Raw genomic sequence first — 27,250 nt, 5'->3', positions numbered from 1 at the left:
GAGGCTTATCAAAGGGTTCTGTGTACAGCAGCTAAAACGTGATGTGGACCTAAATCACTGCTGCTTATGTGAGAAGCTACAAAATGTTACTGTTTATAGAGATGAAAATAAGCATCCTTACTTGTAGAGTCATGACTATTTTTGCTTTAAAGGCCCAGTGTGTAATATTTGGCATAGTTTATTGTCAATCTGAATCTGAATCTTCTACCCATTAATATGTTTATACAAGTGTATAATCGCTATAAAATAAAACTTGTTTGGTTTTCGTAGCCTTATAATTATGCTTTTATATACATACATACATACATATATATATATATGTATATATATATATATATATATATATATCTATATATATATATATATATGTATATATATATATATATATATATATATATATATATATATATATATATATATATATATATATATATATATAGCAAGGGCCTTGCTTTAGAGAGGTCGCCATCTTGCGCCGCCATGTATGTACGGCAGACCGAGTGGACAATCCAGCCAGCCAGAGAACGCATTTTGCGTGTATAAATGAACCAACGAAGACAGTGGAAGGAAGGAAGAAGGAGGAGGAGGAAACAGCAGAGAGTGTTAGTAGTTCGTCAAGAGAGAGTAGTGAAAAGTTTTTTAGTTATAAAGTCTGGAAATGGACCACACTTACTACGCAACAGGAGAGAATGAACCCGAACCGTCATCTGCGAGGAAAAGAAGACACAACTTCACTCCTTGTGATGCACTCTCTGCGGCGCTTTTCCTCCTGATGATATATCTCCCCAACGATGGCAGCAGTAGCACCGAATCCCATTCTGTGCATTCAGCCTCTCTTCTCGCCCGCTCAGCATCAAACACATGGAGTTCCTCATCTGTATGCTCCAGCTCAAACAGGTATGGCTCTGGGTCTGTGTCCGCTACAAGAAACTCTTCAAAATCGCGTTCAAAGTCGTCCATTGCAGCTACTATAGTCCGGAGATATCGCTAGGCTAAATAAACAGCTGAGCTCTGTTTACCGGCTACGCTGTCAGTCAGTGTGCGGGCTGGAGATTGAGCAGAGAGGGGATGGGGGACCCCACTCTGTATGGTAAAGGAGTGTGTGTGAAGTTATGAAGTGTGTGTGTTACGCTAGAAGAGTCAGAGTTTGGGACGGAGTCTTTTACCCCCTGGAGTGTTACCGGAGTTACCAGAGTGCTCAAATAAACGGGCCTTTTTCCTGAACGTTCCTCTGGTCTCCTGCTCATGAGGGATTCATTACAATATCGTAACATGGCTTAGATTTCTAAATAAACATACAACTCGTTGCTAGATAGACCTACTCCTGAAAAACTTGTGCGCAAAGCTTTTTGTCCCTACGAGGCCACCGTCATTTACCCGACGGGAGGGGTGAGTGAGTGAGCCCTGCAATCTAGAATTTGACCACTGATGTCACTGTTTTCAACCCATTTTACACACTGGCCCTTTAAAACTGGCCTGTTTTTACAATAAGAGTCAAACATTCTCCCTCCTCGCTGAGGGCCGAGCAGCTTTTCATCGTTACTAAAAGCTTCAAAATCAGCAATACAAGAGTCTTATTTTCAGTTGTTTGAACTGTTCTGTGTTAAGATGATATCTCAGAGAAGTGATCTCGTGTAACGCTTGAGCGTGAACACTTCTGATGACACTGTGTGGTTATGGTAGTATACACTTGGCTTTGAACAAGTCTCATGACCAACAGGGTCACGATTACATTCTCCCAGCTCACAAACAGTGTGTTCCAGTTAACACAAGAATCCCCAAAACACAAATGTTGCACACTTCACCCTGACAACTGTGATATGCTTCAAGTATCAATATTCACTGATGCGGCTGTGTTTACATAGAGTAACAGTAACTTTTTTAATTCTATATTTAGGATAACTCAGTTAGCCAGACAACAAAGTGTTAGTTATGTGTTCACAATAAAACTAATACTCAACATTTGTTGGTGCAGCTGTGAGAAATTATCTTCACTTTTTTAATTCTCTGGCTAAATGGTTAATCATACCATACAGTTGCTTATTTAAATATTAAATGTACGTCATCATGTGACCTATTAAATATGTAATGCAATAAAAACACCTGCATTTTTTTTTTACATTAGGTTATGGCAAAGAACATCTCTGAAGATAATTTCAAGTTCAAGTGTCTGATGCTGTGTTGGCTTAAATATTATCTTATTATGCACAATAACTTGAGCATTTATTTTCCCCTTCATTCATACACTCATCTAATTTCTTGGCTGAAACAACCGCCACATAATAATCATAATTCGTACTTTAATGGATTTGAAATCAGTCCTCACAGTCCAACAGATTTGGGTGCTTGTGTCGCTTTTGCAGTGTTAAGCGGGCAGAGAAACTTCTCTCCAATCTTAAATATTGTATTAGTCTAAAACTAAAAGGCATAATTTTGATAAATATTCAATATACCACAATGGTTTTATGTTAAATGCCCACTTTCTGCTTCATTTTGGCCAAGTTTGCGACACTGCACAAATATCTTTGAAACAAATAAATAAATAAGTGTTCTGCTGTGTAATCGCTCCAGTTTCACCCCCTCCCAGAGTGCTGATCTCAACATTACCAGCATGCAGCTACAGACTGCACAGTACTCCCTTGATACAAACACATTATTTGTGCTTCCACCTTACTGAACTTACAATACCTGCGAAATTAAATAAAAAATGTAAAGTGTCTGGAGAGAACAAGTTGGCTTTGCCCACATTTTTTTGGTACTCAGATCACTCAGAATGCATTCATTGCTGCCTCAGTGACATTGCTTTCTTCCTATTCTCACACCGTCTTCTTGCATTTGCTCCTACTCCATTTTGGATCTCTCCATCTTGGTTTTGAGGATTTCCTGGAAAAATAAGAGAGCACAGATTAACGCATGCACAGTAATGTGATTGTGTATTGGTAGCACAGTGAAGGTCATTACCGGGAGCATTTTAAATAGACAGAAATGTGATCTGAAATCATGGGACTAGCAGTGAGAAAGTGAAAGGACGCTTTACCTCTTCTTCATCTAGTATCACAGGGAGAGCTCTGTATAGAGAGGAAAAAGCAGAGAAGGAGGCAGTGAATGCATTCATACAGCCAAGACGTGAGTTTGTGCGTCTGGAGTATTAACAGTTTAAGTTTCTAGTCTGAGCTGTCCTTGATCATGACCTGTAAGCTACATTAATACAGTTACATAAACTGAGACAATATGACACACTAAGAAGGATTACCGTTATAAGCCGATACCGTATTCTCACATATTCCAGGTGGTGTAACACTGGATGTTCTTAGCAAAACACTGTAATGTGAAACCATTCGAAGGTCTTTCAAGGCAGCTTTGAGCTTACAGAGACTTTTTAGACCTGGTAGAAGTGTCAACAACCAGCACAGATGCATTGTGATCTGATCACTCAAACCACTCGCCATGGTGGTCTGGGAGGCATTTGACAACATATCTTCTATGATGTAAATGCTCACATAAATCCTCCGTCACTGACCAGGAGCAAAGATGCCTGGGAACAAGGCCTGATAATGACTATCCCTGACACCGTCTGAGATCTCAGCATTCGTCACATTTATTCCTCGTCCATTTGCATCCACCACTCCCTGCTGTAGTTCAAGCTCTTGAACTCTCAAGCTCTGTCAAAAATGTCCTCCCTCTCTGATGACAGTTGTCCTAGATGCAAACAATCTCTGGAGACAATGAGCCATGTAACTTTTGGACCTCTATATTTGAGGTATACTCATATATTTGCCAGAAAACAATACATCCTGAACCTTTTACAGCATTGCTTGGTGTTCCTGTAACCAGGCAGGAAATCACTTCATACCAATCAAATGCAACTGCATTCCCGTCACTGTTAACACAAGGTTAATTCTTATTACCTGCCCCCCTCCTTAATGTCAAGGAACTCATGATGTGACTTCAAATAGAGAGAATTTATTCTGAAGGGTTATTGAATATGTTGAGAAACTGTCACTCCCAGCAGCTTAAGACCAACGCTAATTACCTGTACTTGTCTGCACCTTAGAAGTAGCCCCCGCAGTTTTGTTGTATACGTATCATCCCATTGTTCCTGTGCAATTTGAATTTGACTTTTATTATCCCCAAAGGGAAATTCTTTCTCACAGCAGTGTTCTTGTTTGACATAACAACAACCATAACAACAACAGCAACAACAGTGACGAGTACGACGTCCCGACAACCCAACAATAAAACTGAACAATAGACAGACACAGCAAGAACATTACGACACACAGACAGTTGTTACACTCAGTAGGGTCTGCTGTTAAGGGCCGTGATAACTGAGGGGATCAGGCTTCTTCCAATGTCAATAAAGGCTTTCTATTTTATCTACTCTATATGTTTGACCTGTTTTCTACTCTGTCAATGTCCACCCTTCTGTACTTTTTGTACTTTTGTTTCTTTGTTAACTAAAGAAAAGAAATGTTTGTCCTGATGCATCCACAACACGAATTTTCGTGTCCATCTTGGATGGCGATGGCATGGCCTGCCCTGCTCTCCCTTGGACTGGCTTGTTCACCTTTTTTAATTGTTCCCAACGAGGTCAGAGCATATGTGGCCATATATGCCCACTTAGAGAAAAAGTGCCATGCCAACGTCTTTTTCTCAGAGTGCTCCGCCTTCTTCGTGCAGCTGCTCCGAGTGCTTCGAGCTGAAATTCTCTCTCTCTGAACTATTCAGAAAGGCGCTGGTGATGTCACTGCCACTTCCTTAGCTAGGCTACTGTCTACCATCACAATAAAAATAGAAAAGCCCATTTTTTGGGAGCATATTGGCTCGTGGACACTGGATGTTGCTGTGTTCCCTTTGTAAGCTTGTTGTTGTCTGCGTAGTCAACCCCCTGTTAATGGAGCGTTACAGTATCTACCCAGCTAATGTTAGTGTTAAGATATCGTTGTCATAGTAACAAACCCATGCAGTGCGCATCAAAAAACAAAGCGCTGGGATGAAGCACTCCCCAGCACCCTGCCATAGCTTTTCTGCTTCAGGTAAACACTATGTGGACAAACCACCCAACACTTCATAGCGAGCTAAATGCTAACTTAGCTTTATTTTTTCCAGGGCTTCTGCTTTCGGGCCAAGGTGAAAAGAGGACTGATCGTGTAGTCATGGTGGGCAGGTCATGTATATGGTATAGCTGCTCCAACCACAGTTATACCTTCTTGCAAATTCACAAGTAGGGTCAGGATCTAGGACTACGTCAGCAATGCAGGACTTGGTGGTTGTATTGGTAACGCCAATGACTAACGCTCAATGACTTGCCCATTTTATGAGGAGCTGCATAAAGTGTTGGGTGACCATCTATCGATTTGATATCCCCAGCTGTACCAACAAAACCACTGATGTGCTACTGAGCAGCTACCAAGAGTGTGGATGTAATTACTGTGCACAGGGCCCTTTGACCTTCTATCATAAGTGACATAGGCAGTAATGAACAAACAAGTGGTCAGTGGAGACACATGATAGACACAGGTGTGAGAGGCAATGTGTCTCGGCTGTCCACTTGTGTTCACGTCACCAATATGCATGTTAATTCTAGGTGTAAACAGGCTCTTAGATTTAAATTTATTTTACTTACACATCAGCGACAGTTGTAGGGATGTTCTCCTCGACCCATTTTAGGTCTTCATCCTGGCAAAAGCAGAGTTAAAAAATACAAATTTATTAAGGATGTGTACGTACAGTAAAAGGATAGGAGAAGAGAGATGCTGATGGAAGACAGTGAACCCACCTCTTTACTTAACAGTTTCTGGGAGCCATTAGAGTCAGGCTTCGAGCCTCTCATCTTCATTCCCTCTAAAGAAATAAAATAAAAAACAAGCCAGCTGAAATCACACACAAAACCCTTGTCCAATTATATAATTATAACATAGCTGGGTTATTACATTTTCCATTTAAACCATTAAATGATTATAAGATGAAAACCAAACAAATCTGTTCTTCACGTATCAGCTTGAACAGATTTAGATCACAGCCTCAGTAGCATCGGGTTATACAACACAAAGCTCCGGCTGACAGGATCGTCTTTACAGGATCTGAGCAGACCCAGATTATTTGCAGATGAGTGGGTTTGTCACAGAGTACAAAAATGCATAGACGCTTTGCAGTTGCAACACAGATCTGCTGGAAAAAACATTGCTGGCACCGTCACAGAGGTCCACCAGAACAGAACAGAAAATAATGGGTAAATATGGAGCAATTAGCACGCCAGCAGAAACGATAGGAAAATAAGTGTTTCCACATTTAGTGTGTTGATGTGACAAACATCCCTGCAGCCCTCATGACTCTGGGATCTACACTACACTATTGAAGTGCTAAGTTTTAGATCGAAGGTATCTGGTCAGATCACCTGAAACAAAACCTGCATTTTGGCCTTCATCAATTTATATAGACTGGCAGATGAAAAGTATATTTACACACAAATAATAGCTCTATTAAAGCTAGCTATTAGGGCTGCACTGAATGTCCTTCTTTTAACATCCAAAGCTTGAATGAAGCTTCGAGTGTCCGTCATTACATTTCATAACGTTAGCATCCTGAAAAAAATCCTTGGCCTCTTCAATTTGAATTAAATGAATTACTGCATTAAACGAGTTAGTCTTTTCTTTAATTAATTCAACTTTTTTTAATAATTAAATTGAATTTATGGTGCTGTTAGAGCACTCCGATAATACAGGTGTGTGTCTCCATTTGTGTGCGGTGAGCAGGAGAGCAAACCAGTTTTTCAAAACAAATTTTCAATGCCCACAAATACGGAGTGAAGCAGAATCCATCCATTCATCAATTCTCAATCACTTATCCAGGGCCAGGTCATGGGGGCAGCAGGCCAAGCAAAGCACCCCAGATGTCCCTCTCCCCAGCAACGCTTTCCAGCTCCCAAGGTGTGCCAAGGCCAGATGAGATATGTAATCCCTCCAGTGTGTTCTGGGTCTGCCTTGGTGCCTCCTACCAGTGGGACACGCCCAGAACATCTCTAACAGGAGGTGTCCAGGAGGATCCTGATCAGATGCCCGAACCACTTCAACTGACCCCTTTAGACATGAAGCAGCAGCGAGCTACCTCCAGATGTCCGAGCTCCTTACCCTATCTCTAAGGCTGAGCCCAGCCACCCCACGTCAAGCAAAATATTTTGTTAAATAAAAACAAGTTGTGAATTTTGCAAATGATTACATCTACCTTTGTTCAAAACTTTCTGACATTTTGGAATTCACAACACTCTGGAGTTATTGGTAATGTCTGGATCAACAATCCTATGCAGCCACCCATGGAATTAAATTCTACAAATAGTATAATATCTGTAACCGTGCAGCAATATCAGGTTGAAACAGAATGAATAGATATGCAAAAAAAGAAGAAGCTGCACAGCATTCAAATGTTGATTTAGATTTTGAATGTCAATGATATGAATGCAGCTTCGAAACTTCAAACTGCTCCTTATAGCCCTGCTAACTTTTACTGGATACTTTAGCTAGCATGCATGTCAGATATGTTTATAAGAAGACAATACTGCTCAGCTGGCTGGATAGTGTTCTTCATAGCAAACATAAGCAATGAATGACACTAAAAAATGCTACATCAATCATAATTATCACAGACAAAAGGATCATTCTGCCGTCAAAAAACAGCACAGCGTCCTGTTAGCCGAGTGGGTAGGGAACATACAGGAACATACAACCACATGAATGCAGCACACTCCCTCTCTCATCCCATTTCCTGTCTCTATTACACTCTTGGTTATTGAAGAACAAATAGAAAGAAAAAACTGAAGTATGTCTGTTTGAACTGTATAGAGGAGGCCAAGATGTACAGTTCAGTCTTATAATGTGTTCGTGTGCTCAAAGCAACTGTTGCTCATGCCTGTGTTTCATTAGTCGTTCAACATGCCCTCGCTGACTTCCACTCAGCACTTTCTCTGGGAGAAATCCCCACCGCCATCGTAAGTGTCGTTCCATTTGTCTGAAAAGCTGAAATGAACTTGGAACTCTGTAAATTCACTATCTGACATGCTTTTCACTTTCAGCTTTTCTAATATATCTTAGAGGTCTTTGAAGATAGGCTTGGAGAAGTGCTCTCCAGTTGGAGGTGGTGACATTTTAATGTTTTGCGATGTCAGTGTCTTGGCTTTTATTTTATTTTCTGTTGGCTTTGCTGACACACAGCCAGTCAGATGCATTAACATGTGGAGACCACCTGGACGACGCATCTCCCCTTACCCCCACTGTACAGGAGTAAAGCTAAAATATACCAGGTACAGCTGCTGCCATCTTGCTCTGGTGATGTCATTCGGGGGCCAGAGTCTGCGCAGTAGCAATCTCCCCAATATCAAGTTGCCGCCTAAACTCCTGCCCAACCGTCACATACAGCAGTGTGACTAAAACTATGAGTTTTTAGTTTGGCCCATGTCCCATCCACTATCATGGAGAGGGCTGGCTTTATAACCTGTTCTGCAGCCAGCCACCAGGGGGCGATCGAGATGTTTCAGCTTAACTTTTGGGAAGCTGACATGTTGACCATCTTTACATACAGTCTATGGTGGAAACATGCCCATTGCCCAGCTTCGCATCTCCACTTGTTTCTTGGCCTTTTTGCATTGCGCACTACCCGGGTATGGGAGGCGCTAACATTAGCTAACCAGCTGCGCTGCCCATTCTGCAATTACAGCTGGTAGTGCCATACCGGTAGCAGAACGTGTTGCTCTGGAAACCTTGTGCCTGATCTCCGGTCTCAGCCCAAGTCACCTCAGTGAGTAAGCGGCTACATTTTGAACTGCAAAACCCTTTTAGCATTGTTTACTATGTTAGCACCACTAGCTGTGCTGACACTGCTAATGGTGGTTAGCAGTGTTAATGGGGTTTTACAGCTACGAATTCAGCTGCTTACTCACTGGTGTGAGCTGGGGGAGATCGGAGGGTGTGCACAATGTTTCCAAAGCAACGCTGTTGAATCAGAGTGGTATAAATAGCAGGAATGGCAGAATAAGCCATATTATATTCTTGGCGGTTGACTGTTGACACCCCTAGACTGAGGGGAAGTGAGGGAGTGAAGGCTGAACTACTAATGAAATGCATTACATGAGTTGAAGATCTCAAATATGGCCGCCAGGGAGGATGTTAGCTGCCATAATATTTCTCCAGTTGTCAGTGTCTAAACTGTAATAATGCAACAGCCTGCTTCATCTATTTGTATTCCAAACACTGAGTGATGCAGCGATTAATACATAACTCTTGGCTTGTCTCACAGTGGAGAGCAGGAGAATGATAAGTCTTACCAAAAGCTTCATTCAGCATTGGCTCCTTGGCCTCTTCCTCATCATCGTCCTCATCAATCAGAGGAGAGTGAGAGAACCTGAGGGAACACACAACCAAAAATTAAATACAGCGTCTGGCGACTTCCGGGAACATGGCGGAGTGAGTTGCAGCATAGTCACCCTGCTCCGCCAAGTCGGTTAAAATAAATCCACAAATAAGTGTAACTTGACAGACGAAAGCAAGGCATGGGTGGAGGAAGCAAGAGAAGAAGCCAGAGAATCAACAAAAAATTAAACAAAGCTCAAGAACAAGTGTTATTGCTTAATTTAAAATATTTAAAGTATTTCCACGTGAGTATAGGTATTAGCTTTATCGACCTGTAGCACAACAATAAACATTAGGTTTATGAATTAAGAGGATTTAAACCGCTGCTTTTTGTATTGGAAAGCAGTGAGATTGTAAAATGTTCCTCAGTGCATGGACAGTGTGGTCACAAGATGATCTGACTGCCTCCCAATTTGAAGACATTGCAATGGCATTGCAATAGTGGCGCACCACGTTACTTGTTCCCGTGAAATGTTCTTTTTTACCCTTCAAAGGGCTGAACGGTTCTTCAATATGGCACGTTTATTTAGACAGGCACCAGAGACGAAACTGTGTAGGCCTATTTAGAAAATGTATTCGAGATAGGAGTTAAATTTACAGGAAAATCAACTTGGCCTCTTCCTGTTTTCAACATTCCGTCACAACAGGTGCGATTCAAACCGCGACTGAGTGTTGGTCCGTGACTGGGTTCCTCAAACAAGAGTCCAAAGACGGATCAGGTCGGCTATGTTTTGATATTCTTCTGAAAAACTGATTGAAGAGGCCTTCGCGAGGAAATCTATGTGTTCTCTTCCTGGTTGAAAACAGCTGTTGTCACTACGACAACCACAGACGCATTCGGATGAAAGTTGCCAGTTAACATAGTCGCGAGTAAATCCAAAACACCGGGAGCTGCTCCCAGATCAATTGTGACCAATTTTCTACAGTTTGAGATGACAGAAATGATTTTGAAGAAAGCGTGGCAGAAGAAGATACAGGTGGGCGGTAAACAAGTGTTCTTTGACCATGACTAGCCCACTGAAATCGATTCCAGAAAACGGAAGACATGTGGGTATTAAAGGATAAGGAAAAGTGTGTTCAAGGAAAAGGGAATCCGTCTCCAGACACCGCTCACAAAAATATGGATTCACTGGAACAACGGCGTGAAGACGTTAGGGAGCGCCAGAGAAGCTGCGCCTGCGGCCTCGTGCCTACGACCAAATCACAGCCGTGACGATATCACAGTACAACATCACTCCCTCTCGTGTGATATTGCTTTTATACAACAGTTCAACAGTTAAATAAGCAAGGCTGGTTAAGAAATGTTGAAAAATGAGGACAAAATAGATAATTTAAGCATTTTATTTGTCTTCTGCCAACAAAAATAGTTCCCTCAGGACTCTGCTGTCACCGTTGCTATGTAACGCAGACATGGTGCGCCAGGCACTTACTCTTTATACACATTTATCTGCACGTTTCCATTAATTGTGCAGCTGGTGAAATAAGTCTCTGGTGACTGCATGGTGGACTGTCGCTTCACAGGCACAGCCGACTCTGCCTTCTGATCTGACAGTATGTTGCTTTTCTCCAAGTCATTGAGCTCCGCTGATGAAACACTGACAAACCTGGATGTGTGCTCAGATGGATTCAGCTTCTCCTCTCCCTCATCTTCCTCTGATGACCATTCATAGTTCAATTCAAAACTTATTTTAGGAAATAAATCCATATTTTTGGCTGTTTAACAGTGGATGAATTAATTAGCCTACAACGCAACTGCTGACCTCACTGACACTGTCAGTTTTGATTTGATTGTTGATTGCAATCAGTTGTGAGGCGGAGTGATACATACACAGTGAAATAACCGTGATGTTGTACTCCATTATCGTCACGGTTTTACTGTCTCTCGACCAATCACATTGCAGGGCCGGAACTAGCTGTTGTATAAAGCCACATATAATGTCAGAAGCACGCGCAACATTCACAAAATGACTACGCTACAAGCAAGCTCCTACCACTTATCGTAATGACTGCCGTGTCCTTCGGTGAAAAGGGACAAACAATCACAACGCAGCGCCAGGGAACAAAACAATGTTCTGGGTGAGTCGTTGATCTCTACAGATTGGTTAGGGAAAAATCAAATCCCCTCCCCCTTGTAAATCGCCTTTAATGGAGGTGATGTTAGACTGAAGGTTCTGGGAGCTTCAGTCTGACACTCAGGCTATACAAGTACAACTATCTATGAACTGTAAAAACACGAATTATTGCAAAAAAATCGAACGATGGCAAAACTATGAACTATGGTGAAAACACGACGAAAACACGGCATAAAAGAAACTCAAAAGCTCTAAAAAAAACCACAAATACTATTATTTACAACACTAAATATTATTTACGAAGAAAACGCCACCAAAACTCAGCTAAAACACAGCTAAATCCCTCCAACTTGCACTCTCCTCGTCAGCTGATACTCTCCTCCTGCTGTGCACACTTCCCTCCCCTCCTCCACAGGTAATGACGTCACTACCGTAATGTACCGTATATCAAAAAGCTCCGCTTCTCAGCCCTCAGAATCAATTGGAATTACTTCGACAGTGTGAATGGTCAAGGAGTTATGGTAATTTGAAAAATAAAAATAAAATAAAATTAAATCGATAATGAGTTTTCCACATCGATGCTCGCATTGTCCAAGACAGAATCTTGATGCATCTAAAAATCGATTTTTTCCCCTACCCCTGGGCAAAATATGTGGAAAATGCATCAAACATCCACCAATTTGCGCATATGGAGGGAGTTCTCCTGGAAAAATTTGATCAGATTTTTTGTCACATCCAAGGTCAAGAGTAAATATTTCAATGTAAACCTACGATGTTGAAGAGAATGTGGAATATTAAATACAGATCATGTACACGTATTTTGGAAATGCCATAAGATACAGATGTTTTGGAAAACTGTACATGTAACTCTGCAAGAGATACTAAGGCATGACATTCCTGTGAGCTGCATGGTACTCTATCTGTGTAATTTCATGGATGAAAATGTACATGCAGGGGATAGGTACCTGGTTAAAATATTGTTAATAGCTGGCAAAAAGTCTATAACAAGGAAATGGTGTAAAGTAGATCCCCCAACCAGGAAACAATGGGTAGAGATAATAGAGGAAATGTATACAATGGAAAAGCTGACGCATCGTTTGAGATTGCAAGAAACACAGCTAGAAGACAAGTGGCTGAAATGGACATTTTTCAGGACCTTGAATAGCGACAGACAATTGAAAGGACAATTGATATGAAAGGACGAAACCGTGAGAACGGATGGACAAAAAAAAGAATGTAGCTCCCAACAGGACTGTAGTGGCTATCTGTTATAGACTAAACAAGCAACAAAATTAAACAAATTATAGTCTAAACAAACTCATAATAATAAAGCCACTGAGGCACCTATAGGGCGAATCTTACGCAGGGAATGAGTCCATTGTCCAGACAGAGATCAATGTTTCTTGGGGGTTTATTTTAGAAGAGCGAGCAAACCAAAAAATCAAATGAACGTGTTTGTTCTGCTGGCTTTAAAGGCACGTATGTGGTGTTTGTTGATGTATATGTAAAAATGAGGAAAATCAATAAAAATTAAAATGAAAAAAAAAAAAAAAAAAATAGAACATCTGGCAACTTAATCTGACAGCAATGGTTCTGAGCTGCAGACTGACTGACCTCTGGTTGTTAGCAGAGGGCCGCAGCAGCACCATGATCACCAGCAGTATGGTGGAGAACAGGAGGCGCCAGAAGGCATCGTCAACCCACAAGTCCCTCCAACCCTGTGGAAGGGATATAAATAGACAAGTGAACACAGAGATGATGTTATCAGGTTGGAAGGCGAGTTCACTTTTCATCTCTGTATAAACAAGAAACGGAAACCTCATGAAGGGGACAGGACCGGTGCACACAACACAATAATCAATCACTAGCAGACAACAAACTGACCGTCTGGCAGTCCACCAGCTTGAAGACTTTGGTGGTCCAGATGATGAATATGATGGAAGCTGTGGACACAAAGTAAACACCGCTCTCATTTTGATGTCTGTAAACAATATGTAAATGATGGAAAACAGCACATGAAACATCCCACCAGCGGAAACCAAATTAGAAAAGGTTATCCGAGCCAAAGGGCAGGCAAACACACAACTGCATCTACATAATTTAACACATGTAGAGCATATATTAATACAGTGCCGGACATATGAGCTAAAGGAATAGTTCAGGGTTTTTTTCTGTGTAGAGAATTACAAGGCAGCCGCTGCACATCCCTTTTCTGAACTTCAGAGAGGCAGAGAGGATGACATGCAGCAAAGGCCAGATTCAAACCCTGGCTGCTGCTGTAAGGACTTATCCTCAATGGTACAAGCACCTTTAAAACACTGTATTTTAACAAGTCTTGCACTTGGTGGATTTCTGTCGTTTTGTAATTGCAGTTGCAGCATTACGTTGACGTGGTGGGACTAAATCGTAATCTGCTCAGTGCACTGGGAAGGGCTCTGCCAAAACTGCCACAGGAAGAAAATAGCCGTCTGGGCCCGTCCCATAAATGTGCTATGCTTTTAAACTAAATAGGCACAACAGTGTTTCTGTTGTTTAAGTGTTTCAAGAAAACAAAACTCATTTCCCCTGCTGTTCAATGTTTTACTGTAATTTTATATCGCCAGCTTGCCTTCAGAAATACTGTTGTAAATGGCAGTCAGTGTTTCTAAATGCAGCTCCATGCACCTGCACCTGAATGCTGTCTTGTACCGAGACTAAAACGTGTAAGTGTGAATTTTTCAAATCAAATACTGATAATAGCAAATAATTTTGATTAAGAAGTAAAATCCACTCATCAAAATAAACTATAAACTAAGAATAATAATAATAATAATAATAATAATAAACTTTTTTGTATAGCACTTAAAAAAAGTTAGTGTTTTATGAGACAAATAAAATAGTATACACCATCAAGATAAAAACAGCAATGAAAACATTGAACATAGCCTGAGACCAGATAAATCAGTGTTTAATAAAAATAGATAAATAATAAAATTGATGCAAGAAGGATAAAAACTAGACACACAAGAGATTTACTGTAAAAAGCCTTCCTGTAAAAGTATGTTTTGAGGAGTGTTTAAAAGGAAGAGCTTGCCAACCTAAAAAAGGGGGAGAGGGGATTATAAAATTATTTAATGAATTATTTTGCAAATGCTTTAAAACAAGAGATCTACATTTGTGTGATCGATGTCATTCTGCCAGCACAATAAAATTGTTTTATAAGATATTCAGTGTATCAGTATTTGCAGGTCATCGACCACTCTTATGTCTGTACAGTAAGAGCCAGCAGTCAGTTAGCTTAGCTTAGCATAACATATGGAAACAGGAGGCAATAGCTGGCTCTGTTGAAAGGTAACATTCCACCTACCAGCACCTCTGAAGCTCACTGGTTAATGTGTTATATCTCCTAATTTTATTCATACAGAAAAATAAAAACTAAAATGAGTATTATCTCGTACAGCTCCCTCTAGAGCCATAAAAGGCTTTACATAAGCAGTTATATTTCCCAACACCAGTAAACAGACTTTAATGTGAAATTGTTAAAAGAAGCAGCGTAAAACTGGTGGACTACGAGGCAATCCATCTGAGACCAGTTGCTACTCACCAACAACGGAGAAGATGAGCGTGTTCGTAAAGTGCTGATACAAAGAGAGTTTCACCACATTTCTGCGGAGCTTCAGTAGACGAGTGGTTTGAGACAGACTGATGAAAATGTAGATAGAAATTAAGGAGAACACACTGTATATCAATTCAAGTGACCACATTTAAAAGCTTATATCTGCTTCTGAAAATCCTTGATTAGCTGTGAGCAGTCATTTTGGCTGGTTGAGTAAAGGATATCCACCACATGACACAGGAGTCAATGAGGGAGAGGCTGAGATTAGCCACCAGGGCAACTGTCCCATAGAAACCCTGCAATTAGAGGACAAATGAGACAAAACATGAGCGCAGAGGTCAGCAGAGAGCACAGAGTGTGTGTAAACATGACACATAGAAGAATTATTACATTCTTATCATAACAATAACTTTTCAACATAAGATAAGCCTGAGTTAAGATCTGGTGAAGATGTAAAGACGACATATAATGTAATGTATTTTCAGTTTCTATTAGAACATGTTTATGTGCTTCAGTGTTCAAAAAATACTTCATTTTCCTCATACTGTCTGTGCTGGTGTTAACCCTCTGTCTGAAGAACACTTAATTTTACCATAGTGTTTTTAACCAACTGGACATCACGCTCAGGTGCTGGGTGCTACTGAGGTGCAACATAACCTCAACAAGCACCTTATCATAGCCTATTTATTTGCAGAGCTGATCTTCTTCCAGGCACTGTCCTGTGTGTGTGAAGGCCTATTGTCTGTGGGACAGATGTAAAACTCTGACAGCCCTGCACTAACATGATCAACTTCTTTTCCGTATTTATCACAGACTGATATTTACGGAAGACGAATATCTGTCGGTAGTGATTGGTTGTTCCTCGTCATATGACATGTGGTGCGCACTGCTGTGTTCCAAAAGCTGAACTCTGTTTATCTCAGGGTGCAGTCGTCATGCCCTGAAAAATAGGTGCTTGGAAACATGTGTGCGCCTAGTGTTTGAGTGCGCCTGCCGCACATCTACATTGAAAACAATGAATTTGAGGGCGCAAAAAACAGCATCTTTATGGCCCCTAAGCCAACCATCGGCCCTCAGTGAGCGTCTCTCACCCTGGTTTTGGCAGTGTGTCCCGCCACGTTGGCACTAGTCAGCCCTTGTCGCCCCTTGTTGGCTTTTTGTCAGTCAAGGCATGACAGTCATGCCTCGTTTTTTGCCTCAAAGTAATGGAATATGAAAAGTTGATCATGTTAGTGCAGGGCTACCCAGAGCTTTACATCTGTCCTACACACTTAAAAACAGCTCCTGGAAGAAGATCAGCTCTGCACTCATGATTTCAGGTAAGCTGGCTGTAGTACCGTGCTTGTTGAGGTTGTTTAGCAGCCTCAGACGCAACCTGCCGCTGCGCTCTTGAAAGCTGGCACAAAAGTGCCGCCCATTGCCAACCTTGCGTCTTCCAGGGGGTTAAAGACGTGAGAGAAATCACTGTGACTGGCAGTTCAGTGCAGCACATTAAGAGAAATGGAAGTGAGAAAAGCAAATAAATGACTTAAGTCAAGAGGGCACAGGTAAGATTATGTTTTTAGCCACTGAGCTCTTCAGCAGATTATGGTTTGTGTTATTGTTTGCTAGCACACGGTAAATATTCTCTCTTCTTCTGACATGAGGTTGTGTTGTTAATGTGCTTACTAGCTAACTAGCATCTAGAATCCCTTCTGTCGGTGCTCTGGTTCCCCTTTTAAATCTAGGCTTCTGCCACCTGAGGGTCTAGAGAGTTATTTGCTCTCATACAGGTGCAAAAGATACGCGCTAGTTGGCCACTGGTTGTAGTCTTTGTAGTGTGTTCAAGTGTGACTCTTTGGTCGAGACACAGGCGACACAATGTGATGCAACAGTCGATCTTCGTTGCCATTAGTTCCTTACTGTCCGTTGGGTGTGTCTGGGCCTTATAACCCCCTCCCCAAAAAAGTTTCCAGGTCTTCCGTATCTTTGCGTTCCTGCACCCTCACTGCAGACGAGGGATGAGTGTAACAGAGAATAGTGGTACTTTCTACTGTGACAAATCACCATTAGGAGCTTCTAAACACAACCAGACCTGTTACAGCAGGAATATGAGCCGCAATCTGGAAGATATTAACAACATCAGCGACTAATATCACAGGTTTCCCTGTTTAACGTAAACACTTGCAGTCGCATGCCTGGAGCAGATGACCATATGAAGAAATCCATCAAGAGCTGACGTGTGGTTTTTGCTCACAGGAATTACTTATGCATATGTTTACCAAAACGTTTAAAAACTAAGGCCACAATTACACCATCCTTTGTTGTAATATTCTACATACAGTATGATAGACAATAAAGAAAAGCATAATAGGTCCCCTTTAAGTATCCTCTGCCTCCACACATAACACATCTGCTCACCAAACTACACAGCCTCGCTCCATTCCTCCAACTGTCTTTCTAATCTTGTGTTTGTTTGTGTAACGTTGTGTTTCCATGACTTTCTGAACTTGCTGCAGTGTCTTTGGCTGCTTTTGAATTTCACTCTCGATCAAATACGTCACTCCCTATTATCGTCACTCGCCTGCCTCCCAGAGACCGAATCCTTGCACAACCTTCTCGCTCTGCTCAAATCAGTTTTATTTATACAGAGTGCCTTGAAAGCTGTACCAGGCAAGATTTTTATGTAAAAATACACCACCACTATCAGCTTCAATCAGCCTGTGGCGGCTGCAGCAGCTAATGTCCCATCTGCAATAGTTGAAATGCAGCGGCGTCATTATTTTTTCCTGGATGAAATTCATCCACAGCCACAGAAAACGATGAATTAAGGGTTAGAAGCGAAGCAGGAATGGTCTCCTGAGCAGCAGCGGGAGTGAGCCTCGCAGAGAAAGCTAGACTAAGTGTTTAATATTTTTCCTATCACATCCATTTGGTATATTTTGGGATACAGTAAATCTTCTCTGGGTGGTTTGGTTGATGCAGACTACTGTGTTCTTTGCAGTCTGTTGATGCCACTTAACAGGATCCCTGTTTCCAAAAACGTTGCTTCATGCTGCCATCTGAATAACAAGTTGCAAATGTGCAGAGTGCCTCCTTTAAAGCTACTGAATATTATTTTTACATGTGCTAAAACCATTACTATATCCTGAGAGTAGTATGAGACATATAATCTGTGAAAAGATCATGTTCCTCTGGCTCCTCCTAGTGCTCCTAATGACCTGAGTCCACATAGCCTGAACATAAACAACCAATCAGAGCCAGGAGGAGCCTCTTACGCAATAGCTGTAGCCTTTGCACACACAGAGATCCTACTATAGGACCCTGAATTACACCAGCTTTGCTTTGTTATGCAGAATCAAACCACACAGGCATGATGCTACCACAGTGTGTGTTTGGATGATTCAGAGTTGCAGAAGCAACAGAGGCAGGATGGGCACTGTGCAACACAACAGCATCATTCTCTAGTGTGACTTATAACAAACACGTCTGGCAGCACTTTCAGAACAATAACATTGGCATTAACATGTCAATAACAATCATTTACTGTCCCTGTTATATGGCGGTTGATCTCGTCCTTTGCTTGGGCGACAGAGAGCTCCCACATCTCAGAGTTTTCCTAATTTGCAGACATTTTCAGTTACTGTTTTTCCTCTTTGAGTTAGCTGCTAACTGCTGCTAGCTGCTTTTTAAATCTCTTGGTAGTGAGTTGCACACATAACACAGCGTCAAAACATCACATCCGTGCTATCCTGCTGGCTGTCCTTTTTACATAGACATTGTTCAGCAGTTACTACTGTACCTCCACTGCCGGCTCAAAGGCACAACTACTCTCTCCCTCGATTCCGCACTTATACCTTTAATACACAATGGCTAGGTGTAATAACGGTGCAACATTCCAGCCTTGGACAGGAAGAGTAAAAGGGGCTAATCACTGCTCGTGCAAACTCTGCGCTTCCAACAACAGTGTTCGCAGCAAAGACAAGTAAACAGAGGACAAACAATGATAGCAAGAAAGCTAAAATGGAAGTTTTAAAGTAAAGGATGCAAAACCGATGCCAGTTCAGGCTTGGTTTAACTCTTTTTAGCTTGCCTTTTGTCGTTGGTTATCTTTGCCATGTACACTGTTTTGGGCAAAGAAGGGATGGGCAGGTTTTTCATTGCTGGTGGCTGTGTCCCACCCATTGTGTTTGCAAAGTTCCCCCCAGAGTTTAAGTTGGTCAGCATATTTTAGCTTTTGCTGTGGTCACGTGTAGATGTCTGGCAGATGAAAATATCAACGGCCAAAATGTTGGGTGGGAAATATGCCAAATAAATAAATGAATTAATCAATAGCATATTAAATAGTCTAATAATGTGTGACCTGTAAGAAATGTTGCCAAAACAACCTAGATATAAACTTAAATTATGCAAACCAGATTTTTAGGATTTTAATTACCAAAAGATCTATTTATCCACCAAAGCTGAACAGAGTGCTTCCCAACTCTTTGGAGCATAAGCCACATCCACAGTAGACTCACAAGTCAGTCTTTAGACGCTTTGCTTAACTAAAGACTGATGTCTTTCTCCCTGATTTTGTGTTTAGATGGGCGGATACAATTTCAGAGTTTAAAAAAACTCCCTACGTTGCAGAACCAATAGTAAATCTGCAGGGCGGTCCTTCGGTTGCTCGCTGAACTCTTGTGCTCGTAAACATAGTCCGACTAGAAACATGTGTAGCGGTACAAAATGGCTCAAGTCGCATCCATTTTCAAGCTCTCTGTGTGTTTGTGTCCTTGCAGACGAGAAAAGGGGGAGCGCACATTTCCAGGAGGGTGTGTACTTTTCAAAAGTGCGTTGCTTTGTTGCCAGCCGTTTTTGCCGGTGTGTTAAACACACTTTAGAAAGGAGTGTCCCCAGACTATCAGAAGGCGGAGATCTCTGGTTGTCTGGTGGCGAGACTACATCCACAGTGGTCACGGTCTTCCTCTCAGCATTCTCTATGTATTCATGTGTTGGCACTGTGGGTCTCCTCGTGGATCAGAATGGAGACTGGCGTCACTCCACCATGGTGAGCCAAAAGGTGGATAGCTAACATAGTGATTTATGTTGACGCCTGCCACACCGAGTCCTCGTCTTCCTTCGCCTCTGCCACTAAACCTCTGATTAGTCACTGTTCAATAGACCACTTCTTCATTTAGCATATTTTTTTTTAGCAATTTCATTTGAAGTGGGTTGTTGTTGTTATATGGCTATTTAAAACATATGGCCGGTAGTTGTTCTATATAGCTGCACTCTGGAATATTAAGGGCCACATTGCTCATCGAAAAAGTCTAGTGTAAACCCTGGCTCCTCCTGAAACTGCTCGCTGAAGATGTTGAGCTTGACTCAGTGAGAGCAGGCTTACAGGCTGTGTCCAGCATGTGCACGGGCAATGATCGACATGGCTGTGAGACTCCTCTTAGCTCCAATTGGTTGTTTTCGTTCAGGCATGGTGGATTCTCGCAAATGCCATTGGGAGCACTAAGATTTATCAGTCTCATGTACTACTGTCAGGACAAACTGGCAGTTTCAATCCGATAAATAAAAAAGTTTTTTTTAAATAAATTACCCACTGGAGCTTAAAATTTTAATCCTTAGGAATTAAATAAAATAAAACCTCGCTGTTGATGTGAATCATTATATTATTAGACACAAGAGGGATTCACAGGAAACAAAGCAGCATGTTAAATCCAATGTTACTGTTTTTAATTTGATTTTACGATTTACTGTTCACAGTTACTGTTAATACAAACCAAACATTTCCAACTGCTGCTGCTCCACAATAAACTGGTAAAACACAGAGTGGCTTTTTGTGTGAAGCAGCCACAAAACAGTGATGTATTTGTCACAGAGTTTGGTGCTGACAGTATCTGATGATCTGATGAGTGGGGCTACAACCAGGACAACTCAGATGAATAGAGAATAGTTTATGTGTTTCTATGAATTATCTGAAAATGTCACTGTGTCCCACATCTGTTATGCTAACTAGGCTAAAACGAATATTGAGAACATTGAGACAGCTGTGGGGTGGTGGAGTTTATTAATAGTTGGTACTTACACCTGTCACTCTTAGCACACCTTCCACAGAGGAGAAGAGCAGGTAGAGAAGCCCGACAGCGACCAGCCGGTGTACTGTGGTGCCCAACCTGGGCCTGAACAAGTGAGGAGGAAAACAGAATTAATTATACTGAGTAATGGCTGAAATAAGAGCTTCAGTAAAGGGTTTCCCACTGATTTTTAATTTGTGGAGAATAGTCACTCCTCATTTTAAAGTGGGAAATAGACATAACGTGAGGCAAAAGGTGAGTTACTTAGTAAACTTACTTGACTATGCCGTAGCCAAGACTGACAATGAGGACAAGGATTCGGGCCAGAGATCGTTTGAGTGCAGAGAGCAGCTCAGCAAAAATGACAGCACCCTGAACTGTGAAGAGAAAACAAACAAACAAAATGACGATGATATCAAACTGAAGAGACAGGAGAATAAAACATTAATGAACAGACGAGCAAATGCGTCAAATCAACCAACCGTGGTCTCCTTTGTAACGGATGCTCTGGTACTCTGAGTAAAACACAGCTTTCTCCAGCATGCCGAGGATGATGACAGCGCCGATCCAGAACTGGATCCTCAGCAGATCCCTCCAATAGCAGGCGCACCAGAAGAGCCAGAGAGCCCCGAACAGCACGTACACAATGCACATGACCATGAAGAACTGTGACGGACAGAGGAGACAGAAAAGTGTTCAGCTGTGTTTTAAATTACAGTTAAGCATGTATATAAAGGCTGGGATATAATCTCTGAAGACCAATACTGTCATACTCAGGGTTATTTATTTATGTTATCTTAGTATCTAATATGTAAGTAGTATCTTCAAGATAGGCGTTCTTTTAGTTGGTGTCATGTCACATATAGATGTTCCTTTTTTCCAGTTCTTTTTAAATGTCTTCTCTCTACTACGTCAGCTTTCCATCACTAATATTTCCTGGACAGTTTCCAGCCAGTGTTCCTGTTTTAGGGGGTTAATTTGAGCCAGTGCCTGGTGATAGCTTTGTTACTTGCTGCAAGCCAAAACTTTAGTCAAGGAAATATCTTTTCTCATCACAACACCTTTAATGTTCCTGAGATACATCACAAGGCAGGTATTTGGGATTTTATATCCTTAAACACTAACAGCCACATTAATAATATCTGATCTTTGTACAGTTTCCAAAAATATGTGAGTGGTCGGCCTCCATGCTCCCACAGGAAGATTTATTCTTGATGTAAAATCTAACTTGAATTCTGTTAAGGCTGCAAGTGGAGTTGAAAGCTTCAGAAACAATGAGTAAGCAGGATCTTGTGATGAGATTGAGAACAACTAAAGATACTGTTTAAAGGCTGTCTTGTGTTTAAGATTTTTCTTTACATTTAAAAACCTCCCTTTATATAACTTATGGTACATACCATCATGAGGGGCCAGTCTGCTGGAGAAGAGAAGTCATGTGGTCCCTTCATCTCAACTTTCACTGGGGAAAGAAAAATAAAAAAAGGTCACTTCTTTTGACACAGAAGTGTCACCTCTTTTTATTTATGAGAGACTGTAAAGCCTTTTGGAGTAAAACTGTGTTTCTCACTTGTGAAAGCAAAGTTGAACTGCTCTGCCCCGAATTCGTCATCCTCAACTCCGCGGAACAAATGCTGCACCTTCACTATGAACAGATACGGACTGTCCTCCCAGGCTTTGGCCACTGCACTGATGTCCTGTGAAACAAATGTTTGTGAGCAAAGAATCATAAGGTATGTCTTTATTTTTAGTTTTTTATATGTATACCTACTTAAACCATAAATCAAATAATGTTAACACCAACAACAGTGTTTGCAATTGACTTCAATATCTAAAAAGCATGAGACAGAAGTAAAAGTTTCAAGGTCAGGGTTTAACATCAGCCCTGAGAGGTCACGGTAGAATTTTTCCTGAACTACTTTTGTGTTGTCTTACTGTAAATTTGGGATACCTTTGTATAAAATATGTTCACTGAACCCCTTTTAATTGCTAAGAAGGCCCAGGTTGTGATGTATACATTTTAATGGGTGTATCTATGCAGAGATTGTGTGTGTGCAGTGAAGTGATATGGCTGTGTTGAAAGGGTGAAGCTCTCCCAAAACTCCTGTAGTGGTTTGATTACACCTCTGTCATATCTGACAGAAGCAAGGCTTTCTCACAGGGGCAGATCATCCAGGATGGCAGCTGCTATCCCTAAAAAATGCCTTGGCACCGTGGCTCTCGCCCCAGTTTTGGACAATCTAATTAAAAAATACGTATCTGGTGGATGTTTGCAAAATTCCGAGGGCAAAACTCCAATGTCCGAGCAAGAGATGACACTGCTCACCTTCTGTCTATCCTGATGTAGTATGGACAGTCCATCAAATTTCATCCCCGTGAAATAAGAAACAAAAAAACAACTTTGCCATAGTGTGTTGCCAGGAGCTGTGAGAGGACACAGGCTTTTGTAACAGACCAAGCCTGCAGTGGGCAGCAGCTCTGTTCTCTCCTGCCCACATCTGTTTCGGCTCCCGGTGTCACACACAACAACTACTGATGGCTTTTTTTTCTCTGCCAGATGTGTGTGTAGGTTTTACTGAATGGCCGCGGATGGATAGTGGCAGGTTCATTTGTTGAGGTGTATTTTGTTTAGTAACGCTAACACCTGTTTGACTGTGTCAGGGACGGATTGAGTCGGACCAACCCTAAATATGCAGCTACCAACATCTCTGAAATTGCTCATATTGCAGACAAACTTTTTATCATCCATTACAATGCAACATACAATATTAAAAACACATCATTTAGCGATGCAGTGACACTTCATTCAAGGCTATGAATAGCCCGTGGACATGACCTCTGATAGAATCATATATTTAAAGACGTTACAATAAAAGTAGTAACAGCATGTCTTACCGGCTTATCGGGCCAAATGAGGCTCTGATTCGATGGGTCGCTCTGAACAGAACAAAGAACATAGTCAGCAATGCTTCATAGAGTGGCAGTGTGAAATAAAGCCAGGGTCGCTTTCGCACACACATGCACAGATTAAGCTTTTAGATATTATGCTCAGTATGTTTAATCCCTTTTATAAACACAGCATATCAGCTCGATCTGTGACTCACCTTTGGGCTGGTGAGCGGCTGATACGGGTTGTAGTCTGCATAATACGTCTAGGTAAGAGGACGGAGAGAAGAAATATGTTTAGACTGTATGCAGTAAATCATTTAAATGCTGAGAAGATGAAAAAGAATATAAGAAAAACATTTTCATGATGTGACAAGACATTAGATAACTGCTGCACTTAAAAACACTGAGATCAAATTTACATACATAGTGTAATATGCTATGTATTGATTGTCTTTGTCACAAACCCTGGGTAAGAAGAGCGATGAGCAGTTGTCAAAGTACATGTAGCCCTGACTGTAGAAGCCGCTCCAGCCGTCCTTCAACATGTGGTCCATACCAAACATGTTGTTCGCTTTGTTGTCCTACAAAAGGACAGTGAGAGGAAATAAACACACGATGCAGTCAGTTAATCCTTTAAAACTACACTGGTGTTGCAACATTACACCACATTAATAAAGGACAGTGTTGACTGCAGATTAAAGAGGCAGAATACTTCTACAGATAGTAAAGCTTCACAATGGAGATTCTACTACCTGTTTTAGAAACCTGTTTTGAGCCTGACAGAAGAAGACACTCACTTTCGAAACACATCTGCTAAAAATGTCCTGTTGAGGCTCCAGGTGACCTCAATATATCCTCGCTTTATGACTGACAGCGACAAGGTGAAGCACATCAAAGTCAACGCAGGACAAAGAGCCAGCGCTGGCACAAAGACAGGAGAGGAGCCTGAGGCCATCGAAACACTTTGTGGAAGGACGCACCTGCTGCTCTGACTGACTGACAGCTGATGCTGGATGTGACGCCAAAACCACTGATGTGATAATAAAGTCAGGGAAGTGAACTTTCTGAGGTCACCTCCACACTAAACACTTACATTTTTAAAAAAGTGTTTTTAAAATGAAAAATTCTAATGAATTTTTAGAAATAATCTCAACATAATCACATACACTGGGCATGCACGTACAGATGTAAACAGGAAGCAGATTATCTATTCTGCATTTGGTTGCTCAGTCACAGGAAAAACCACAGAGATGGCGAAACATAGGACCAGAGCCAGACCGCTCGGACTGACGACGAGGTTGAACTGTTACCGAAAGTAACATCAGTAGAAGGCGGTCAAGATGGTAAGAGACAGATTAAGAGTTGTTACAAAGCAAATACGAGGACATATCAGAGTGTTACAGGGAGCATCATCCACCGCCAGAGGATACCATGACAATGGGAAAGGAGCAGCCACACAAGAAGAATGAAATGTATGAAATGTATGTAGATGTAAGCTGACTCTGTTGATGCCCGTCCAGACTAAAGGTAACCCTGGAGTTTTTAAACTAAAACAGGGTCAGCAGTGTTTTCAAAGGCCTCATTTTCAGGGGTAGTTTGGACTCTTGGTGTAAACGTAGCAAAAGTTATGAGCTTTATGAGTTGTTGCCCAAGAGTGAGAAGTTCATAAAGTGCCCCTTGAGACATGTTTTAAAAATACTTACACTAATATTTAGTTTAACATGGTTTTCCAACATAGAAACACTCTAAAAAGAGGTTGGAAGTAGATCTACTCTTTCTCTCTTGTCTCGCTTGTTAGCTTGCAGGCTAACTGGCAGTAGCTAACACAGCATAAATGGTTGTGGAACGTACAGCATTATGTGTGAAAATGGGAGTTTTGATAATAGGTAATGTAAGGAAACTCTGGGTTACATCCTAAAACTGCACACTCTACCATGTTTGCTGTCAAAACCTTCACTATGCTAATGCCAGCTCTGCTCTCTGTACTAACAAGTCCGCTCTGTGCTGGAGGTTTCACATGTCTTTGCCGGTGTTGTGTTGAAGTCTGTTCCCCTGTTGACATGTGCTTCTGGTACTGGACAGCTATTGGCGTTCACATTAATGAGAAACCTAATGTAGCTGCCTGGTGAACATTTTAGGGAAGTACACAGACATCACCCCTTCACTACAGATGTGAAAACACCTCTCTATTTACAAACTTCAAACAGGTACAATTCAGTATGGTCAAGATCAGACATTTTAGGGGATATAAACATTAAAAAAGAAAAGAAATTTGAGTGGAGGGGACTTTAAAAACATGAAGATGTAGATAAACTTGTCTCGTCAAAATCCACAAAGCCTACTTTCTATTTACCAACTCTATAGCGCTTGTGTGTGTGACATCAACATTCATGTCAAAACAAACAGTTGACACATCTACAGACAAAAGTCAATACTCACAGGTGTGTTAAAGACCTCATTGTAGCACACAGAGGAGCGCAGGTACCAGCTGATGTTGAAGGCCAGGTTTCTATCACATGACGCTGTGTCACCCTGGACTGCACAGAGATAAGAGTCAACAAATTACTCAAAGGGTGGAGCACTGGATTATTACAAAGTCTTACTGGTCGTCTAGTGAGGCTGTTACAGGAGTTACTCTGTGTGTTTGGTGTTCATACTTTTCCCCGACCACAGTGACTTTTGATATCTCCCTGCGTCACGTTGCTGCACTGCATCCTGGTCTATTTTCTGCTGCAGTGGGAGTAGGTATCAGTATCTCTCCCTCATTTACAGTTATTATGGATTTCTCACTTTATGACTGGTGTATGCTGATGCAAACTGACATCTCCTGAGAGAAGAAACAGTCTCTGATTCAGAAGGACTGAAAAAAGAATCTGACACTCACTATCAAATGTTATAGACTGTATTTTCTCCAACCAAGCTCTAGTGCAAATATGCTGAAAATATCCTAATCGAGGCTACACCTGGTACCGTATCAGTGTGGTGCTGCAAAATATATGAGCCTTCAATGACAGTATCTAAATCAGCCTATCAACATTACTAATGGCTCAAAATGAGTGTTCATTTATATCTTTTCCCACAAGGCGGCTCCTCTGCAGTAGGCTATTAATGGTTATTTGCTACTTTAACTTTGCAGCACTGGCCGTGAAAGCAAACAAATCTGTCTGCACACTATTAAATTCCCTGTTTTGTTTTTTTAATTTTGAATTTATAGTTAGCCTAGCTAGAGAGACTCAAGATGAGCCACCG

At 41.4% G+C, this 27,250-nt stretch overlaps 1 protein-coding gene across 1 annotated transcript in view; it reads right to left on the bottom strand.

The window, feature by feature from the left end:
• Positions 1 to 425: 425 nt before the first annotated feature.
• The window catches only part of LOC125901186 (transmembrane protein 87A-like), a 34,678-nt gene continuing 7,853 nt past the window's right edge, over positions 426 to 27,250 (bottom strand). Inside the window, exons 3-20 of the mRNA XM_049596716.1 lie at positions 26,441 to 26,538; positions 24,466 to 24,582; positions 24,217 to 24,264; positions 24,008 to 24,049; positions 22,683 to 22,809; positions 22,513 to 22,574; positions 21,598 to 21,781; positions 21,393 to 21,492; positions 21,127 to 21,220; positions 15,293 to 15,364; positions 15,057 to 15,165; positions 13,358 to 13,416; positions 13,088 to 13,191; positions 9,317 to 9,393; positions 5,780 to 5,844; positions 5,627 to 5,679; positions 3,038 to 3,068; positions 426 to 2,883 (exon numbers count right to left, since the gene is read on the bottom strand). Of these exons, the coding sequence (XP_049452673.1) occupies positions 2,842 to 2,883; positions 3,038 to 3,068; positions 5,627 to 5,679; positions 5,780 to 5,844; positions 9,317 to 9,393; positions 13,088 to 13,191; positions 13,358 to 13,416; positions 15,057 to 15,165; positions 15,293 to 15,364; positions 21,127 to 21,220; positions 21,393 to 21,492; positions 21,598 to 21,781; positions 22,513 to 22,574; positions 22,683 to 22,809; positions 24,008 to 24,049; positions 24,217 to 24,264; positions 24,466 to 24,582; positions 26,441 to 26,538 (1,484 nt within the window). The 3' untranslated portion in view covers positions 426 to 2,841. The remainder of the gene's footprint in view (positions 2,884 to 3,037; positions 3,069 to 5,626; positions 5,680 to 5,779; positions 5,845 to 9,316; positions 9,394 to 13,087; positions 13,192 to 13,357; positions 13,417 to 15,056; positions 15,166 to 15,292; positions 15,365 to 21,126; positions 21,221 to 21,392; positions 21,493 to 21,597; positions 21,782 to 22,512; positions 22,575 to 22,682; positions 22,810 to 24,007; positions 24,050 to 24,216; positions 24,265 to 24,465; positions 24,583 to 26,440; positions 26,539 to 27,250) is intronic.

This window comes from Epinephelus fuscoguttatus, linkage group LG14 (assembly GCF_011397635.1).
Source record: "Epinephelus fuscoguttatus linkage group LG14, E.fuscoguttatus.final_Chr_v1".
Classification (NCBI taxonomy): domain Eukaryota; kingdom Metazoa; phylum Chordata; class Actinopteri; order Perciformes; family Serranidae; genus Epinephelus; species Epinephelus fuscoguttatus.
Note: the sequence above shows the minus strand (reverse complement) of the source record. Positions and strands in the feature narration are given on the sequence as shown.